The 17,654-nt window shown below is 48.6% G+C and overlaps 1 protein-coding gene across 1 annotated transcript in view; it reads right to left on the bottom strand.

Annotated features, from left to right (window-relative positions):
* The window catches only part of COL13A1 (collagen type XIII alpha 1 chain), a gene marked incomplete at its 5' end in the record, with an annotated part of 91,950 nt that overhangs the window by 15,343 nt on the left and 58,953 nt on the right, over positions 1–17,654 (bottom strand). Inside the window, 18 exons of the mRNA XM_082311356.1 lie at positions 742–822; positions 2,662–2,688; positions 3,203–3,244; positions 4,076–4,129; positions 4,758–4,856; positions 5,895–6,047; positions 6,395–6,439; positions 6,935–6,988; positions 8,572–8,595; positions 9,172–9,240; positions 9,880–9,924; positions 10,129–10,182; positions 10,878–10,964; positions 12,096–12,149; positions 14,213–14,275; positions 14,916–14,942; positions 15,742–15,774; positions 17,523–17,567. Coding sequence (XP_082167482.1) covers positions 742–822; positions 2,662–2,688; positions 3,203–3,244; positions 4,076–4,129; positions 4,758–4,856; positions 5,895–6,047; positions 6,395–6,439; positions 6,935–6,988; positions 8,572–8,595; positions 9,172–9,240; positions 9,880–9,924; positions 10,129–10,182; positions 10,878–10,964; positions 12,096–12,149; positions 14,213–14,275; positions 14,916–14,942; positions 15,742–15,774; positions 17,523–17,567 — 1,056 coding nt within the window. The remainder of the gene's footprint in view (positions 1–741; positions 823–2,661; positions 2,689–3,202; positions 3,245–4,075; positions 4,130–4,757; positions 4,857–5,894; positions 6,048–6,394; positions 6,440–6,934; positions 6,989–8,571; positions 8,596–9,171; positions 9,241–9,879; positions 9,925–10,128; positions 10,183–10,877; positions 10,965–12,095; positions 12,150–14,212; positions 14,276–14,915; positions 14,943–15,741; positions 15,775–17,522; positions 17,568–17,654) is intronic.

Below are 17,654 nucleotides of genomic sequence, written 5' to 3'. Positions count from 1 at the left end.
TTTTTATGAGGAGAGAACCTGGGGTCTGGCAGAGCAACTGGGTGGGACTAAGTTACCACTAATTCATGACCAGCTGTCAGCTCAGACAGTGGGTGAAGAGGCTTTTAGCAGATGCGAGCTAAGAGCTTCACAAAGTCTTCAGGTTTGTATCTAAAGTTCCTATAGCTTCTTTATAATCTGCCACAATTCCTCCTTGCTAAGCTAAGCAGTGCACTAACACTAGTCGAGGCTGACTGAGTTCACACACAGCAGGGAATACAGCAGGCTTCAACCTTGTCAGGGAAACCATTGATTCCATTGCAGAAGTGATAGGAAAGTACTGGCTAGTGAAGAAGCTGGATGCTTTCAGAACCACCAAGCTTTTGTACAAAGCCTGGCCCAGGTGACAAACTGCTGGGAAGGTGTTTCCTTTTCCACATCTCTTTGATGTCTGTTTCTGGTCTTGCCCCATTGCCCTGAAGTGCAAAGAACCCACAGGAAAGCTACTGCGTGTTTTTCCCAATCCTGCCAGAAGCAGGAAGAATTAAAGTGATCACTCATCAATTTAACAGATCTAAAAGACAAAGGTTCTGTACAGAAATTGAGGCTTTAAGTTTAAAAAGCAAAGGCACAGTTATTTATAGATCATCTCTTTCTCTGACTTTACATATCAAATCCCTGCATGCGTCTCCTATTGAGGGATCTTTTTACAGCTGATAGAAGTTTGGCTCATAAAGTTCTGCTTGCTTCCTGGATACTTACGGGTAATCCCAGTGGCCCTCTGTCTCCTTTTTCACCCTGGGCACCCTTCTCTCCTTTCATTCCATCAATCCCTGCTTCCCCCTAAAGGAAGGATGGAGCAGAAAATAAACCCACCGTAACACCACTTATATAACAAACATTCCTCTCTTCAGAGAGCGCCGAAGCAGCAGAGAGAATACAAGAGGCAGCGGAGCAATGCTTTAGCCTGATTCTCAGTCCAATCTGAAGAAAACCAGTATCAGTCAAATGATATCTGTGTGAGCACCTGTTTTAAGCCAATGGCAGTAAGAGGAGATTCAGGCCCGGTGGGTAAAGATGGTCAAGGGGAACTGAGCTCACTTCTGCGTTGCTCTCCCTGCTATTGCAGGGAGCGTCAGGTAAATAGAAGTGACCAGAAGTTATCTGATAGGGTGGGTTTAAATTTTAAGATGTGGATTCGTTGGAAGTGAATGACAGGTGTCTATAAGCTTTGGGGGGAAAAAAAAAATCATACTGAAATATTTTTGGAAAGACTTTTGTAAATGCAAAGGCATCGATTTCAAAATTTGGGAAAAAATTCATCATCCCTTTTCCAATGGTATTTTTAAAATTCTGTATTATAAACTATAAAGCAGCATTAAACCAAATATTCCATCTTCATAAATTCAAAATGCATCCCAAAGCTTCCCCCCCACACTCCTCTTCATAAAGCATTTTAAAACACTATCTTGGTTGCATTTTGAAACACAAGTGTCAGAAGAACCAGGTTTGCACAGGAACAGTAAGCCTGCTTGCCGTACTCTTCTACAGCTGTAGGACAGCACACTGCTGGCTCACTCTACCAGCACTCCAGTTTCCATACAGCCATGTGTCCCTGCCCTACAACACTATTTGGCTCGAGCACATACCTGGAAGAGTTACTTATTTACGACATGTCTGCAAAGAGTGTAAAATGCTCTTCCTCACCACTACTGAAAGCCTCATTACAAAAAGACTTATTACAAATTGCAGGGATGGAACAAAAACTTCCACGCTGCGGGACGTCTCATTGCACCTGCTAATTAAGCCTACATGGATCCTCTGTTCAAGGAGAAACGGGTGCAGTACTTCCTCTGCCTATAATCCAGCCTGTGCTGTGCGAGACTTTCACCTGCATTTGTTTGGCCCATATTCCGAAGACGACTGCACCTTACGGAAGTTTCCCAGACACTTGATAGCAGCGGCTAGTGAGTTACAGGCAAGCAAGACAGATAACTGTATCTGTAATCAGCCCCTGGCGAAAAGATCAATCAGGATAAATATACCACCCCCTATAGCACCCAAACAGCACTGGTAACCAAATACTAAGCATAACTAGAAGAATTAAGACTTTCCACGTTTTCCAATCTTTGCCAAGAATGTCAGAGGAAAAACACAGCTCTCCTTGAACATTTCCACTCAAACATTTTTTCACCTAGGTACTGTTTTATGGCAGGCAAACCAATGGTGCAGGCTGAGCATAAACACATTTAGATGGAGATTAGAAAGCTTCTAATCACCAAGAATAGTGAAGTTCTTGAGTGGCTTTACAGCAGAATTTACAGGGTATAGAACCTGGCTAATTTTAAGCTAGAGCTCAGTTACTTAGGATTGTATAATAGGCCGTCCATCCCGCTGTACAGACCTTCACCCTGCAGACAAAGATTTCAACTGTGTTCTCATGGGAAGATTTCCAAGGGCCAGTGGCTTCCCACTTCTCTGAGTGAAAACTGGAGAAAATGACTAGTTTTCTGGATCCTAAAATGAGACCTGCTAACTCCTTTCCTTCAAGAAAATATTCAGAAGTATTTATCCTCCTACCAAGATGGTAAATAACATTTTCAAGCTTGAAGGTTGTTACTAAAAAATTCTTGCACCTGGGACAGTCTAGTAGTATTTCAGGATGTAGTTTTGCAGCCTTACCTTCGGTCCTGGGAGGCCCTGAAGACCCTGTATTTGGGACGAGAGACAAAATATGAGTAATGTTTAAGGATGTGCTTTAAAATCCAGGTATCCCAGTTCAGCGTGCAGCATAGAGCTTTCACTTTCTGACACACTGAGGTCATAGATGCTTAGCCCAGAGGCCTCTTTATTTGTGTAAAGGGCACTTCATGTACTGTTCTCATCTGGTAATGAGGAGGCTCTCGCCAAGAACAACCTGGCGGTGGGCCAGGCTTGCTATTAAGACCATTTTTGCAGTTGATCCCTTTAATCCCATCCATCCCCTCTTGCTACTGTCTTCCCTTTCATCTCAGACTAACGTAACCTTCTCTCTTTACCTACCCAGCCCATCGTAGCTCTGACCTGCCCTGGGGGGTGGTTTTGGAAGTGATACTAAGCATGTCCCTGTTTCAACACTGCAGTGTTTCTGGCTGTTTTCTCCGCCCGGAATCCTCCCCAGCCACTTCCTGCTCTATCCTCATTCCCAGTGCCTTGCTCCTCAGGTGAATCACTTAAAACTTACTGGAGGTCCTGGTGGGCCTTGGGGTCCAGGGGGGCCAGATACCTAGAAAGCAATGCAAGAGAAGTCACTGTCATAACCTGCTGCCCTCAGAGGTGAAGGGGGACTGCTCAGAGGGAAGGCAGGGCACAGGGTGAAGCTGAGCTCTACTGGGCTTGGAAACCTGGTCTCCCCCTAAGGACTGCGTTAGGAAGTGGCAGCAATCCAGGACAGAGTGGCTGAGAAGCAGCAGCAGGACTCTGCAGAGGGTTATGCAGCAATTGCAGAGATTTAGGAGGAAGGAGAGCGGTGATTTTTTTTTTTTTTTTTTCCAGAGAGAGGTCCACTTCGACTACTCTACCACTGTTTCTGCAAGGAGGCACAAGATCAATAGTTAGCAGCTGTTTCAAAAGATGATAGGAAAGAAGGTGGCTGGCTCCACACACACAGAAAAGTGTATTGATAGCCTATGGGACTCCTTGCTGCAGGGCGCTACAAAAGCTAGGAGTGAGCTTTGAGGGGAGAATGGATGAATTCATGAACCCAAAATCTATTGAAAAATATATATATGTAGATACATGCAGGTATTGTTCAGGAAATCCCTTCACCGCAAATGCTGAAGAAAGTATTTGTTATGCTCTACATGATCTTCTGTTCTTCCCTAGGCATTCATTATTGATTGCTTCTCATGAGCTAGATTGTTCTTGTGTAAAGGAAAAGTAGGGCATCAAGAGCTAGAGGTGGCTGGCAGTTCAGTCCCGCAAGATGAGGCTTGCTGTCCCCAGTGAAGGGTGTGTCATAAGAGGGTGGGATGTGCTGGTTTTCAGCAGCGCTGCTGCCAAATCATCCCTCCCCTACTGCCGAGATTGCAGAAGGAAAATGAGAAAGGTGACCTACCGATTCTCCCGGATTTCCTTTGTCTCCACGCTCCCCAGGCTCGCCCTTCTCTCCCTGCACACAACAACAGACCCTGTCACCACCAGCTGCACTCTGGAGCCTCGCTCCATCAGGAGCCATCTGTGAACGACCCATGTGCTGAGAAGCAGCAGTTCCCCAAAGGAGGAGTAGGAACATACCATGTATTTCACAAACAGCTCACCTCTGGCCCTCCTGCATCTCTGCTCCCAGAGGAGACACCCTACAAAGAGGGAGGCCTCCGGGAACGGTATCTCATGGCTGTGCAAGGGGAGTGCCACAGGACTTTGTCTGCCTTTCCCTAACAGTGGCCTGATACCTCTCTGCTGCACTACAGCCTCTAAGGGAGGGAGCACAACAAGCGCATCGGCAACGGTGCCACGCTGCTGGCAAACTAGGTGTCTCAGCTGACTTAGCCACACAGGTTCTGCCAGAGCCAGCGTCTCCAGATGGCAACAGGAGCAGATGCCGAGCTGGCCCCCTGCCTGCTGCTGGAGACCTGACCTCATGGACATTTGGTGACACCCAAACACCTCACTCTAAGGGGTAGGGGTCTGAGGCTCCCCAGATACTTGGCGCTTTGGGAAAAGAACCCCTGTGTGTTGCTCTATGTTATTTTCTCTTTGCCAAGCAGGAAAGAGCCACCTGTCTTTTTCACTCTTACTGTCAATCCTGGAAGTCCAATGGGACCCGGCAATCCTGACGGTCCTGGCATCCCTTGGTCACCTCGTTCGCCTTTCTCTCCAGTGGGGCCATCAAGACCCTATGGATCAAGAAAGATCTGTGGATTTTTTGCAAGACTAATTCAGGCAGACATAAGAAACATCATTGCAAGAGCAAAGACTGGCTCTGGTCATCCCAAGAACACACTGGAAACCCCAGACAACCATCAGATGCCCAGGGAAATCCAGGGCTTCAATAGTATTGAAACTGGACATGCAAATGCCTGAACATCCTCATAGAATCATAGAATCGTTTAGGTTGGAAAAGACCTTTAAGATCATTAAGTCCAACCATTAACCTAGCGCTGCCAAGTCCACCGCTAAACCATGTCCCTAAGCACCACCTCTACGCGTCTTTTAAATACCCCCAGGGATGGGGACTCAGCCACTTCCCTGGGCAGCCTGTTCCAGTGCCTGACTACCCTGACCCTCCTGTCATTGTGGATGTGCCCGTTGCCAGAGCAGGGATGGGGGACTGCTTTCCTGCCTCCAAGTTCTGCTCATGGTTATGCAGGTTGCTGGAGTCTGTGCTAGAAATCACTCCCCAACAGCTAGCTGTTGTGACAGCAAGAGTTTTATCCTAGTAATCTTGTAGAGAGGCAGAAGCTTGTTGCATAAAACCCTCTTGACTAGTGCTGGGGACACAGAAGCTGTGACAGGCTGAAGCTCGGACACTGGGCACTCTGCCCCAGTTAGCGGCAGGGATACAAGGGGTTACCCCATGCAGTTGCCCTCCTAGGAGGACGTGTCTGCTGGTACCTCAGCTGCCTTGCTCACAGTCAGGCCTGCTTGCTTACCGCGGCCTTTCAGTTTAAGCAATATGCCGGGTAGCAAGCTGAGGAAGTGACACAGTGCCCAGAGAGCAGGGCAGGCAGCTGGGGACAGCCACTCCAGCAAGATGGACAACACCTCTGCCAGGGAGCCAAGGCCTCGCTTCTGTATTGGTGCACTTCATACAGCAGCAATGAGGTGCCTCCAGCGCCCACCTCTGAGGGGCTCTGAGACATCCAAGAAGTTCCAGGGCCTTGCCCCATAACCTGGATAGCCAGCAGTGCTCTGAGATGCTTCAATTTACTCACCGGTGAGCCGGCTTGTCCTGGCTCTCCTTTATCACCCTTTTCTCCTGTGACCCCGATAGGGCCTGGCTCTCCCTTTATTCCAGGTGGTCCATCCTTTCCTGGCAGTCCATGAGGACCAGGGGGGCCCATTTCTCCAGGCTTGCCACGTGGTCCCTAAAAGAAACCCACACAACACAAAGTGAAACATGTGCAGATAAGGGTAAGGTTACTCCTGCAGAGCAACTTCCTGGCCCAGAGCTTCTTTCACTGCTTATCCTCTCACTCACAGTAATGCCATTTGAGGAGTCATGCGCAGGACAAAGTAGATTTGCCGTGCCATCCCAGCCGCTCCTTGTAAGTTAGGACTTTGATAAACCATTAATGCTCATTTTTGTGAAGCAAAATACTTTTTTCCCCTGTGGGAAAAGCAACTGTGCAATGTCAGTGACAGAGATGGAACATACTAACCCCAGACAAGACCACTGAAGGAAAGAGCAATCCACAGAAGCACCGTGTCTTACCTTTTCTCCATCATGGCCTGGAGGACCTGGCAAGCCAATTTCACCCTGAAACAAAAAATTGTTACTTTGGCAGTTTGAAAGCAGCTATTCTGACTCCTTCTGCATGGCATTGTGATGATGAAGGGTGGGCATTACAGAAATAGTCTGCAGGGACTCTGGTAACTAACAGTCACAGAAAAAAAAGCATGGAAGCCCCTGTTGAAACAATACATTGTGTGACTGCCCAAGAATTTTACCAGCCTTGTTTATCCTTAGAGTTCACAGCCCCAGTGCTATAACACAGTCCCCAACCAACACAATCCCCACACAGAGATCAGTTCCCATAAGCTGCTTCCTCAAGGGAAGAGCAAGTAGAAAGGATCCTTCATCTTTCAGATAAAGCATTATCATTGTGGGAAAAGAGATTTTCAGGAGGAGCAGCAGAGACCAGCAGGACAGTCTGATAGTGCTGGACAGGGAGAATAGGAGCATTGGGGAGGGCTGTGGGGAGGAATTCAGCTAATTTCCCTTAGTTCTGCAAGTGCTGAGCTGAGCAAATACCTTCTGTCCTGGTGGCCCTGGAGGTCCAGCCACACCCGGAAGTCCTGGGGGTCCCTAGATAGAGAAAAACTCATTTTCAGATTATCAACAGGGCTTTTATTTTCATGTTTTGAAACCAAACAGCTCTTCTGAGTTTAAGGGGAAATTACGGGGGAATTTTCCCAGGGACTCCTAAAATTGTATTTGCTTGGGAAGCAGAGCAATGGAGAGTTCTGAGTGAGCAGCAGGCCAGTCCAAAGTGAGTTATGGATAGAATCATAGAATCATTTGGGTTGGAAAGGACCTTTAAGATCATCGAGTCCAACTCTTAACCTAGCACTGACAAGTCCACCACTAAACCATGTCCCTAAGCACTACATCTACACATCTTTTAAATACCCCCAGGGACGGGGACTCAACCACTTCCCTGGGCAGCCTGTTCCACTGCCTGACTGCCCTTTCGGTGAAGAAGTTTTTCCTAATACCCAACCTAAACCTGCCCTGGCGCAGCTTGAGGCCATTTCCTCTCATCCTATCGCTTGTTATTTGGGAGAAGAGATCGACCCCTGCCTCGCTACAACCTCCTTTCAGGTAGCTGTAGAGAGTGATAAGGTCTCCCCTCAGCCTCCTCCTCTTCTCCAGACTAAACAACCCCAGCTCCCTCAGCTGCTCCTTGTATGACCTGTTCTCTAGACCCTTCACCAGCTTTGTTGCCCTTCTTTTGACACGCTCCAGCACCTCGATGTCTTTCTTGTAGTGAGGGGCCCTCACTATTTATAAAGAAGTATTTCTTTACATTTTCGTGGAAGAAAATGAAAATGACCACAGCTATCTGCCCCTGAAACTGAGATGAACTTAACAAGGTTTTCTCTTCCTGTCTACAAAAGAATATTTTTAGAATAGAGATCATAGGAAATACTGTACTACTTAGATCCCGAGCACAGCTTAAGCAGAGATAAATGGCACTAGTATTTTGAGCAGATTTCCTGATCGCTCTTGGCAGTCACCACTTTAAGGAGACCTAGGGAGCAGTTTGGCCTAGCAAGTGATGCTGCTTACACCCATTTTGTGCTGCCCTGTCATACTGCATTTTAAAAATCCATCTTTTTTCCTAACCAGGTTTCTTGTCCCAAGAAGCAAAATACAGGGACACTTTTTTCCTTATTTTGGCTCAAAATAACCACTTTGCCTCTCTTTGTCTTCAGAGGGCTTGTAGTCACTGCTGTTTTAAATGATTGGTTTTGTACAGGACTGTTATGTCAAGTTATACTTACCAACGGTGAAAATACATCTTTCCTTCCCATCACAGAAAGCGTCCACCTCAGACTGCCAGTATAAGCTTTCTTGCAAGGCACCCAAGCCCTCCTTTTTCTCTGCTTTGGTCATCCCCCCCTTGCTCTTCTCTGCCCCTTCTGAGTGCTCCCTGTTCGGAGCAGCATGTATTAGCTCTTAAAGCAGAGGAATAAAGGGCCTGATTATAACTCAAGTGCCAAGATCAGAAGGCAAGATGAGCTCTTCCTTCAGCTGTCAGCTGCCCCAACTTTAACTCCCAATAGCAAAGGCCAAATGATTTAGCTGCACCTAAATTGTCAGGCCATCTGCTTAGGATGAATACATGGCTACTTACTTAAAGCTACACAGCAAAGCTAGGAACTCACCATCAAGGCCAAAGTTCGTATTTCCTGGAAAAAAGTAAAAAAAGAAAAAGAAAAAATCAAAAAGGAAAAGAGCCATTTGAAAACTAAGCTTTTTCCTGAGGGTGATTTGTTGTCTGCTAATGTAACACTGATCCAAATGAGCAAGGAGCCTACAAAATGAACAAAAGCAAAAAACCCAGCTCTGACTCCCATGGAGCTGTTATTCTACAATTTCTCCGTTTTCCAAGTAGAACCCCAGCTAACCCAGAGCTGGGCACAGCTGCTCACTCACTGCGCACCATCAGTGCACACTTCCGATGAAGCTTTGCAGTCCTTTAATTCACCATCTACCCCAAGCCATGGCCCACTCTTGAGGGGATTCACATGGCCTCTATGTCCACACCAGCATTAATATCAACTAAACAATGTGCACTCTTATTTACCAAAACACTGTATGCAGTGAGCTGTGGGATAAAGGGGACTATGGAACAACCAAGTAGTTCCCTTCGCTGCTGCTGCCGCTGAGGAAGCAGATCTACATCGTTCCCGGTTTTCTGCATCCCCTGGGAAACAGTAAAGCACCCAGCAATCACCTCATGGGACAGGAGGGCAGTTGCTCACCTGGAGAGCTTCACTGATGTTACCATCGTAGTCCATCATTTCATCCTTCCCAGGCTCTCCTTTGGGGCCCTGCAAAAGACCAGGTCTTTAGCCAGGGCTTGAGGATCGCCCTTCCATGAGGTACTCAGAGCTGTGGTTCACCCTGAAAAAGGGGTCTCAGAGGGGCCTGTTTCATGAACCTCCAATTTTTCATTTATTGAGCAAAGCTCTTGAAAGCACATTTTATAGAGGAAACACTACCAAAGTGTAGCCAGACAAGCCCAGATCACCATGCCATGACCATCAAAGCTGGCAGGTCTGGTAAGTGATGAAGTTAAGGCCAGAATGCAGGAACTGGATTGTCTGACTAGCTGTCAGACTTGGGCATGCACCAAACACTCTCCTGCTGCCCTTGCTGATATGCCAAGGGCCTGAGTTCAGATCAGGGTGTCCAGACCCACCTCCTCCTACAAATGAGCCAAACATTCACCCTGAGGTGGCTCGGAAGACTTTTTTCCCCGTAAGGTGGGGGTGTCTTCTGATGAGGGTATGGAGTGGAGAAATGGCCTATCTCAAACTTAGTCATTGCCCGGCTATAAGCACTTTTAGTGATGGTGAGAACATCTGTCAAGAAAGCAGAGGCCCAGTCTAGACTGTCAGCGTGGTCCCACTATCCTTAGACCCCTTTGAAGGGCCAAAACTCTTCAAGTGTAGTGAAGGGACACCTACCCTTGGGCCCATGGGTCCCTGGTCTCCTGGTGAACCAGGTTCCCCCTGTAACAAGAAGAACATGCTGTTAGCAAAGCCTATCTCTTCACTTGCTTGAACTCCGGGAATTGTTCTCTGCTAGTCCTCTGGAACAGCCTGGGACTAGACAGCTCTGTTTTAAAATGCTCCTTTTCAGCTAAGTTTTGTACATGTAGGAACAAATTTGCAGCTACTGAACCTGGAGCTGGGTTGTGCAGAAGCACTCTGTACCTTTTCCCCCCGTGACCCTGCAGCACCAGGCCGGCCAACATCACCGACTTCTCCCTGAGAGAAAGAGAAAGGGAAAGGGATGGGTTTGTATTGTGTGGAGGGGGTGTGACTCCACTGCTGGCTTTGCATTTCCAGCCAAGTGCCCCTGCCATGCCCGCATCTCCTCAGGTAACCCAAATCTCCTGCCGTGACTTCACACCAGGTGCCCTTCTCTTCTACCCAGTGCGGAGGGAGTATTCAGCATGAAGGAAAGCACCCAATTCAGACCCAAAGTAAGTGCACAGGAGGGCTGTTCCAAGTACCTATGAGACAGGACCTCAGATTTAAGTGTTCTTGGTGTCCTTTGCCAAGGGGCAGGATTTTACTGCGGCTGCTCCTTGAGGAGGTAGAAGAGGAAAGGGAGAGGAGATTTGGAAGGCCTCCATCCCACCTCCCCGTGTCCACCCTGCCTTGGGTACCACAGACACTAGATGCTGTCATTGATTCTGAGCAACTGGTTTCTCACAGAGCCTAGAGGGGAATTACTCGAGCACAGGGAGGGTATTTTCCTCCCAGAAACACAGTTTACACATTCTCTCACCTTCAGCATTTAAAACAACAAAACTGAAACCCCCTGCAGAACCTGATATCCCTTCAGCAGGTAATCAGAGGTGGGCACAAAATGAATGCAACCTTTGCCCCTTCCTACACACCTTGTGCTGGGCACAATCCCTCACACCACACAACTCACTGGGGGAAAAAACACTCACCTTTGGTCCAGGGGGCCCAGGCAGACCTGGAGGGCCAGGTTCTCCTTTACCTCCCGCCAGGGCATTCTCAGCATTTCCCTTCTCTCCCTGTTTGCAAGGAAGAAGCAGCCATGCGTCACAGTTCAGTCTCTCCATCTCCGTGATTTCATTTGCCAAACTGCAGGCTTAGAGGCCCAAGACAAGGTCCATCAGCTGGCCTCTTGATAGCCCAAAAACATCACTGCTCCAGAGCCACCAGCTGTCCAGGAACCAAGCCAATATAGTTCTGCCTGGGGGCTCCACCCAGACCCCTGCCAGCAGTCACAGCTATCGTCATCCCTTTGGCTGCAGCGCTGCTGCTCAGCCCTTATTCCCCAGGGCCATATAAAGCTGCCTGTGGACAGACCTCATCCCCCAGCCTCCAGTTGGAACACAACTGTTTTCTTCTACTGTTGAAATTGAGCTGATAAAACCACCTGATGATGGCTTTTTCTTGGTATGCCCCCGCTGGAGCTGTAGTCATCAGCCAGATAGTCAACCCTGCAGACCACATCCTTTGCACAGAGCAGATACAAAAGTAGTAACAGGAAAGCTTTGCTCGCACCAAGTTGCCATTACACCCTCATGCTTTCGGGAAATGGCCACTGTTATTCAGTGCACTGTCCCCTTTCCCAAAGGGAAAGCACCCTGTGAAAGACTGACTTGAAAGGTATGATTTCTATCCACATCTCGGAGCACAAGCAAAAAGCCACAGCTTCAGAGCTTAGCTTTAGCTGACCTGCCCTGGGTCTCTCCAAGCACAAGGCTACTCTTCCAACCCAGAGCACAGCAGTGCAGCTCCCAAAAAGCCCACCTCCTCCTCACACATGGATCTTAGAGCAGGAGGGAGACTGAAATGCCATATTATATCTGAGGCCATGCTTTTAAATGGGGACTACTGGAACACAATTCCCTGATCATGTTCCCAGGATCACAATTCCCTGGTCATGTTCCCAGGATCACAGCCTTCCCCTCACTGCATGAAAGCACGCGATTCCTCACAAAAAGACATCCTTTGTGTGGCCCCATCACACCCCCGGCTGGGGTTTCTTACGCTGACATCCAGCTGAGCTCTGCAGAACACGCTGCTGTACACTGCGACAGTGACCTAAGAGTGCATGAGCTGCGCACAGCTGGCACAGGAGGGAGGAAGGAAAGGGGATGAGAGTGGCCCCCCAAAAAATCAGACAAGATACAGACCTTTGTGCCAGGGAGTCCAGGAAGCCCAGCGTCACCAGCTCGTCCCTTCTCACCCTGTTGGTAAAACAGACATGGTCAGGCTGATTCTGCAGGCTCTCTGTCCTGGAGGAGCAGCCAAAGGATGAGCTGCTCCTGGTTTCAAACCCTCTTTCCCTTCCCCAGGGGATTTTATTTTAGGCATAGACAAGGCATCCTTCAGCAGTACTTGCTCAGGCCAGTCAATGTTTTCTTCTGTTCTTTTGACTATCTCTGCACATCACTGCCATTTCTCTCCAAAGGAAGGTGAGTGGGAAAGGGATCCAGGATCCCCCCTGTGCATCTTCCTTATCACTCTGGTCTGCTAAACCCTTTTCCCTGTCAGCCCTTCAGCACGGGCTCTTCCCATTCCATGCATCCAGAGAAGTTGTTTTTGCCCAGGGCGAATTTTATTTGGAGTGCAGGAATTTCTCCGTGCCCTGACAGAGTTCAGCTCTTTTCACAGAAGTTGTCCACTGCTTGAGTCCATCCCAGTTTTCACACCTCCTCATTACACTGTGAATTACACTGTTTTGCTTTCTCAAAGATATCACAACCAACACTCCCACTCCTCTCCCAAGGGGCAGTTCCTGTTCCCTCACTCCAAATCCCAGTCTCATCATACTCTTAAAAAAACCAAGCAGCGCAGTGTCTCAGTTAGCAGCCAAGCTCTGTGACACGCAGTGCTGGTGAAAAGCAGTGAAAACAGGAGTGGCAAAAATGGCAAAGACAGAAGATGATGGTGTAAAACCCCTGACAAAATGCCTAGAGAGCAAGGGCTGCAGGCTGAGCTGCGGGCAGCACCATGGAGTACGGAGGATGCCACAGGGCAGTGAGCAATGGAGGGCATGCAGCACCCAGCCTTCACTTGGTGAAATGACTTTGCTTAGTTCACCATAACATCTGGGTCGTCTTTTGAATATTGGGGCTCAATCAGTGGTCTTGATGTTGAAGTTAAGTTCTATTCAGCCCATTCCATCCAGCTGCTAAACCCATGGTTTCCAGCTACAGTGTCCTGCTCAGGAGTCTGTATTTTGCCAGGACAGAGAGTGATATCAGAGGTTTCTGTTACCATAAAGAGATGTTTCAAATGCATCATCAGAAAAAGGTGTGTTCTTACCTGCAATCTTCACACCTCACACCTTAACAACTTGTACAGATTACAAAGAGCAATTCAAAACCTCTTCCCCCAGCAGGTGCCTAGCTCTCTCCACAACAGCAGCACACCAGATCAGCAAGGCTAGCAAAGAGTTCCTCTTAGTGCCATGCCATTGCCTGCAGAGGCTGGTGCTGCACACTAGGCCTTGTGACAGCTCAAGGGCACACATCTGACATGCAGGGGTGCTCCAGCAACAGACATGCACCGGTTGCTCCATGGAAAATAATTAACAAGCAGCAATCTTATTTTTTTAGGCAATTCTAGAGTGCAGTGACCCCTATCTCGAAGGTAATTTGGCCTCCAGCCACCTGTAAGGCCCCCACCCAGCTTTCCTCCCCTGCCAGAGCATGCACATTGCTGCCGTAAATTAATGCTTCTCTCCTTGGAAAGAAGGAAAACATTTGCAGGACCTCATGTCCAAAGAAAAGGTTTGGCCTTTGGAGGTTTTGTAAGAGTATAATCTCTGATCCTGTCCCGGGCTTCTGTGAGCTCCCGATTCTGCCTTGCTCAGCTTTTTGTATCCTACTTTTCATTCAAGGACTAGTTTTCAGTACACATGCCCGTAAGAGCTACTGAAAACATCCTGTGCTGCCTGAACGATGATGTAAAGAAGCAGCTTTCTTGAGGAGGGAGGTCAGATTACTGAATCCCTGTTTAGGGTGTTATTTCTGGAGTCAAAAGATGCAGCACTGTCCTTAGTCGTTCCCAGGACAAGACTACATCCGAGGCATCTCACACTGCCCTGCTGGCCACCAGCCCCCCACCTCCTGCAAGCAGGAACACGCAAACACACTTCACCAAGGGGGGCAAGAGCCAGAAAAACGACACATAATCCCCCGCAAGCACGACAACGCAACGCAAAGCAGGCTCCCGCCAGCTCCCGCTCGCAGGGAACACAGCACAGCACTGCCAGGACACCAAGCCCAAACACGCAATGTCCTACCCGCTGCCCCCTCTTCCCTGGCAAACCTGGGGGGCCCATCCTCCCTGGGACTCCAGGATCTCCCTTCGTGGGGAAGAAAAGAGACAGAGAATGTGTCTGTTATATGGCTGTCGCACGCTGTAACATAACCCAGTGAGCCTCAAACAAGACGAGCCAGCTGTTCAGAAACCAAGCCAGCTGCTTAGTGATGGAGAGTGATGGGGTATTTCTGTACCGTGCCTGCCACGGGAGCTCAAACCAGGTCACGCTACACTTGAGACAGGGGAGACTGTGCAGAGCAGTTCACACGGTGCATGACAGAAGAACAACCCCCTGCAGTAACACAGGAAGACTTCTGGTGGACACAGAAGTACTGGGAGTCAGAAGGGGGCAAGGGAAAGGGGAGAGGGAACATATTTGCTAAGCAAAGTGTGCTGTGCGTATTTTGTGGAGCAGGGAGAAAAGGAGAAAGGCAGCTGGAGGATATTCCCATCAACACAGACATGAGCAGGAGGGAGGGAATCTGTTTGCAGTATGGTTCCTCTCTCACTTGGCATCACTGTACACTACTACCATTTTGCTTACACTGGCAGGTGCCATTAGGGCCTGGATTTGGGCACTAGGAAGTACAGAGCCATTCCTCAGCTCCCTCAGCTGCTCTGGGAGGGGAAAAAAAATAAACAAACCAGAAGTGCAGGCTCAGAGCAAAGCCTTCTGAGAGTACCTTTTCTCCTGGAGTCCCGGGCTCGCCCTGGTGAGGAAAAGACAGGAGAATAAAGTGAAAAACCAGGAGGAGAGAGTACAAAACCTCCTAGAGCTATCAGAGTGGAGGAAAGAACATTCGTCTATGGAGACCTTGGGCTTGTAAATAAGGGCATGAGGATGCTTTAAATGCATATTATTTGTGCCTGGATCTTGTTTTATCTTCATTAGCCAGCTCCTAGGCTCCTGTAAGAAACCAGCAAGCCTCAGACAAGAGGCTTTTATGAAACTGAGGAACCACCTTGCAGTATTTCAAGAGAAGGTTTACCAGATACAAGAGAGCATAATAAGACAAGACTCATCTGCTGGCATTAAGGAATTTGCCTACTCCTAGCTCTGCGTGCACAGGAGCAGAGCAAGGCTGCGGTTGCAGCTGGGGTGGGGGGGAAGCTGTGTTGGTACGGGATCAATTTTGCATCAAGGAGGAAAACTCTCCCCTGGAGATAACTTATTTATTTCTGTCTTTTTCCCCAGCAGCTGGAGGAAATGAGGACAACAGGTCGTTGTCTCATTGCACATCTTGGATCCCCAGGGTAACTTCCAGCCCCCTAAATCTGCACCTGGCCGTTTGCTCTGTTGCCATCCCGACACTGCTGTGGAGTATCACGAAGTAGCAGGGGTGCTGCTAGCGACGGGTCTAGCATCTCTGCCACAAGCAATAGCAGTTCTGATATTCCCCTTTAGTGGGAGCTGTCCGGCCATTTTCCTGTGCCTTATGCTCGCCTAACTCCAGCCCTCGCTCTTAAGCGTGCCCTACGTAAGCCTTTGCGGTGCAGCGTAAAACTGACCTTCGTGCCTGCCGTGGCCATCCCAGGAGCGCCCTGGCAGAGAGAGGAAAGACAGGAACACCTTGTTTGAAATGAATCGGACACAAACTTTTAAAAACAAAACAGTATCAGCCAGGTGGAACTAAAAAGGCAAAGTCCTTTTCCTTTCCAAAACTCAGAAGTAATGCTGTAACACCACACAGCACGCATCCTCCTTCCCTGGGCAGGTCGTTCACCTATGGCAGTGGCTCTGCTTTCCAGAAAGCTCCTCCAAAGGCAGACATTGTGAGTACCACCCAGTCAAGACAATCATATTTCCACCCCCCCTGCTTTTAGTCCTGCAAGTGAATCAAAGGACAACAAGCAGAAGAGCATCAAATAACTGAGGAATGCAAAGAGAGACTGAGGACCAAACACCCAGTTCAGCGCTTGATCCCACATACATCAGCTCAAGCATCCTGAGAAAGGCCAGCTCATCCCCCAGAGCCTTGGTTTTGCTATTTCCCCTCATTCTGTTTTTATCACAGAAGACAAACCCTGCGGTAAAATGTTTTCAGGAGAGCTCTGAAGCCAGCCACCTTAGGGGAAAAAAAAAATATGTATGTATTTCCAAGCACTGCAATTCAGGCCTCATTCTGCAGCACTGAGCAAGCCACCACCATGAGGCCACAGAGTCCAGTCTGCCCTGCAATCCGAGACAGGTGCTTCGAAACTCCAGGAGGCAGCTGCTCCCACAGGGACAGTCACATTTCCCTTGACAGCACTGATGCAAAAAGCAGGTCTTCCCTATCAACCCTTTGCTCTAAAATCTCTGTATGCCCTGGGTTAGTATTAGTTAGGTCCTGGTGAAAAGGTCCAGTTACAAAAGCAAATATGAGGGATAACAAGGGTCTAAGGAGAGGGGGGGAGGTGAAGTAGTGTTAGAAGGTGGGAAATGAGAGGGGTTGGGATGTAGCACATGAGGCAGAGAGGAGGACTGGGAGCCAAGTTCAAAGTGAAAAGAGCTTGGAAAAGTTCAAACAAGGAGGAGTGGGGAGCCAGAGAGCAGCAGGATCATACCTCTCAGCTTTCTGAAACAGAAATCAGGGACAAAGCTAAAAAACACAAGGACAGAAGATGGAGATCAGGGATTCTATGCAATAAAAGGGGAAAAAAGCATTCCAGATCGTCTCAGGGGTCAGTAGGTTTTAGTGAACACGGGCTAGAGTCATGAAAGGGATTACGTGCAGCAAGTGGCTTGGGTTAGGCTTTCACAGTGCATTTGGGGTGCCTGTTCCTCACTCTTTGGCCTTTAAATGGCAGTGAATGCAGATGATGTTATTTTCTAGTATTTATCCTAAAACTGCAATGCACACACATGCAGGCTTGCTCACACGCTGACCCTGATTCATCACTGCATTAGTCCAGGTTCACACTTGCACAACCCTACTGATCGCAGGGGGCTAACACGCATCGCTGAAGGTTGCAGCGGTCACTTGGGACCCCAAATTTACAAAACACCAATTCCCTAGAGACATCGGCGATTGGCCGCTTTCACTAGCACGAAGCATTAAGATCCTGATGTTGCAAGACAGCATCAGACTGGGCATGCCATTTGCTTTGTAAAACGTTTCTTCCCCCACTATCTCCTTCATAAATTAGGCCTTATATTTTGCAATTTAGAAGCAGAAAGAATTCAGCTGAGGATAGTCATTGACCAACAGACACACACACAAATCCAGGTGATGCTCGCGCATCAGGGACAGTCGAGTGGTACGGGTGAGATCAGGCAGACAAGCGTCACTCCACTGTTTACAAGGTACCTTAGCGCCATGTCTTCCTGGCAGCCCTGGCATGCCTCTCTCCCCCTGGAAGCAGAGCAAGAAACACAGAGAAAGAGAGCAAGAGACACAAGATGAGTCCTCCCGGGGCTCTGTGAGGAATGCCCAGGGCAC

Source organism: Platalea leucorodia (genome assembly GCF_965183815.1).
Source record: "Platalea leucorodia genome assembly, chromosome: 4".
NCBI lineage: Eukaryota > Metazoa > Chordata > Aves > Pelecaniformes > Threskiornithidae > Platalea > Platalea leucorodia.
This window is presented reverse-complemented; position numbering and strand designations above follow the sequence as displayed.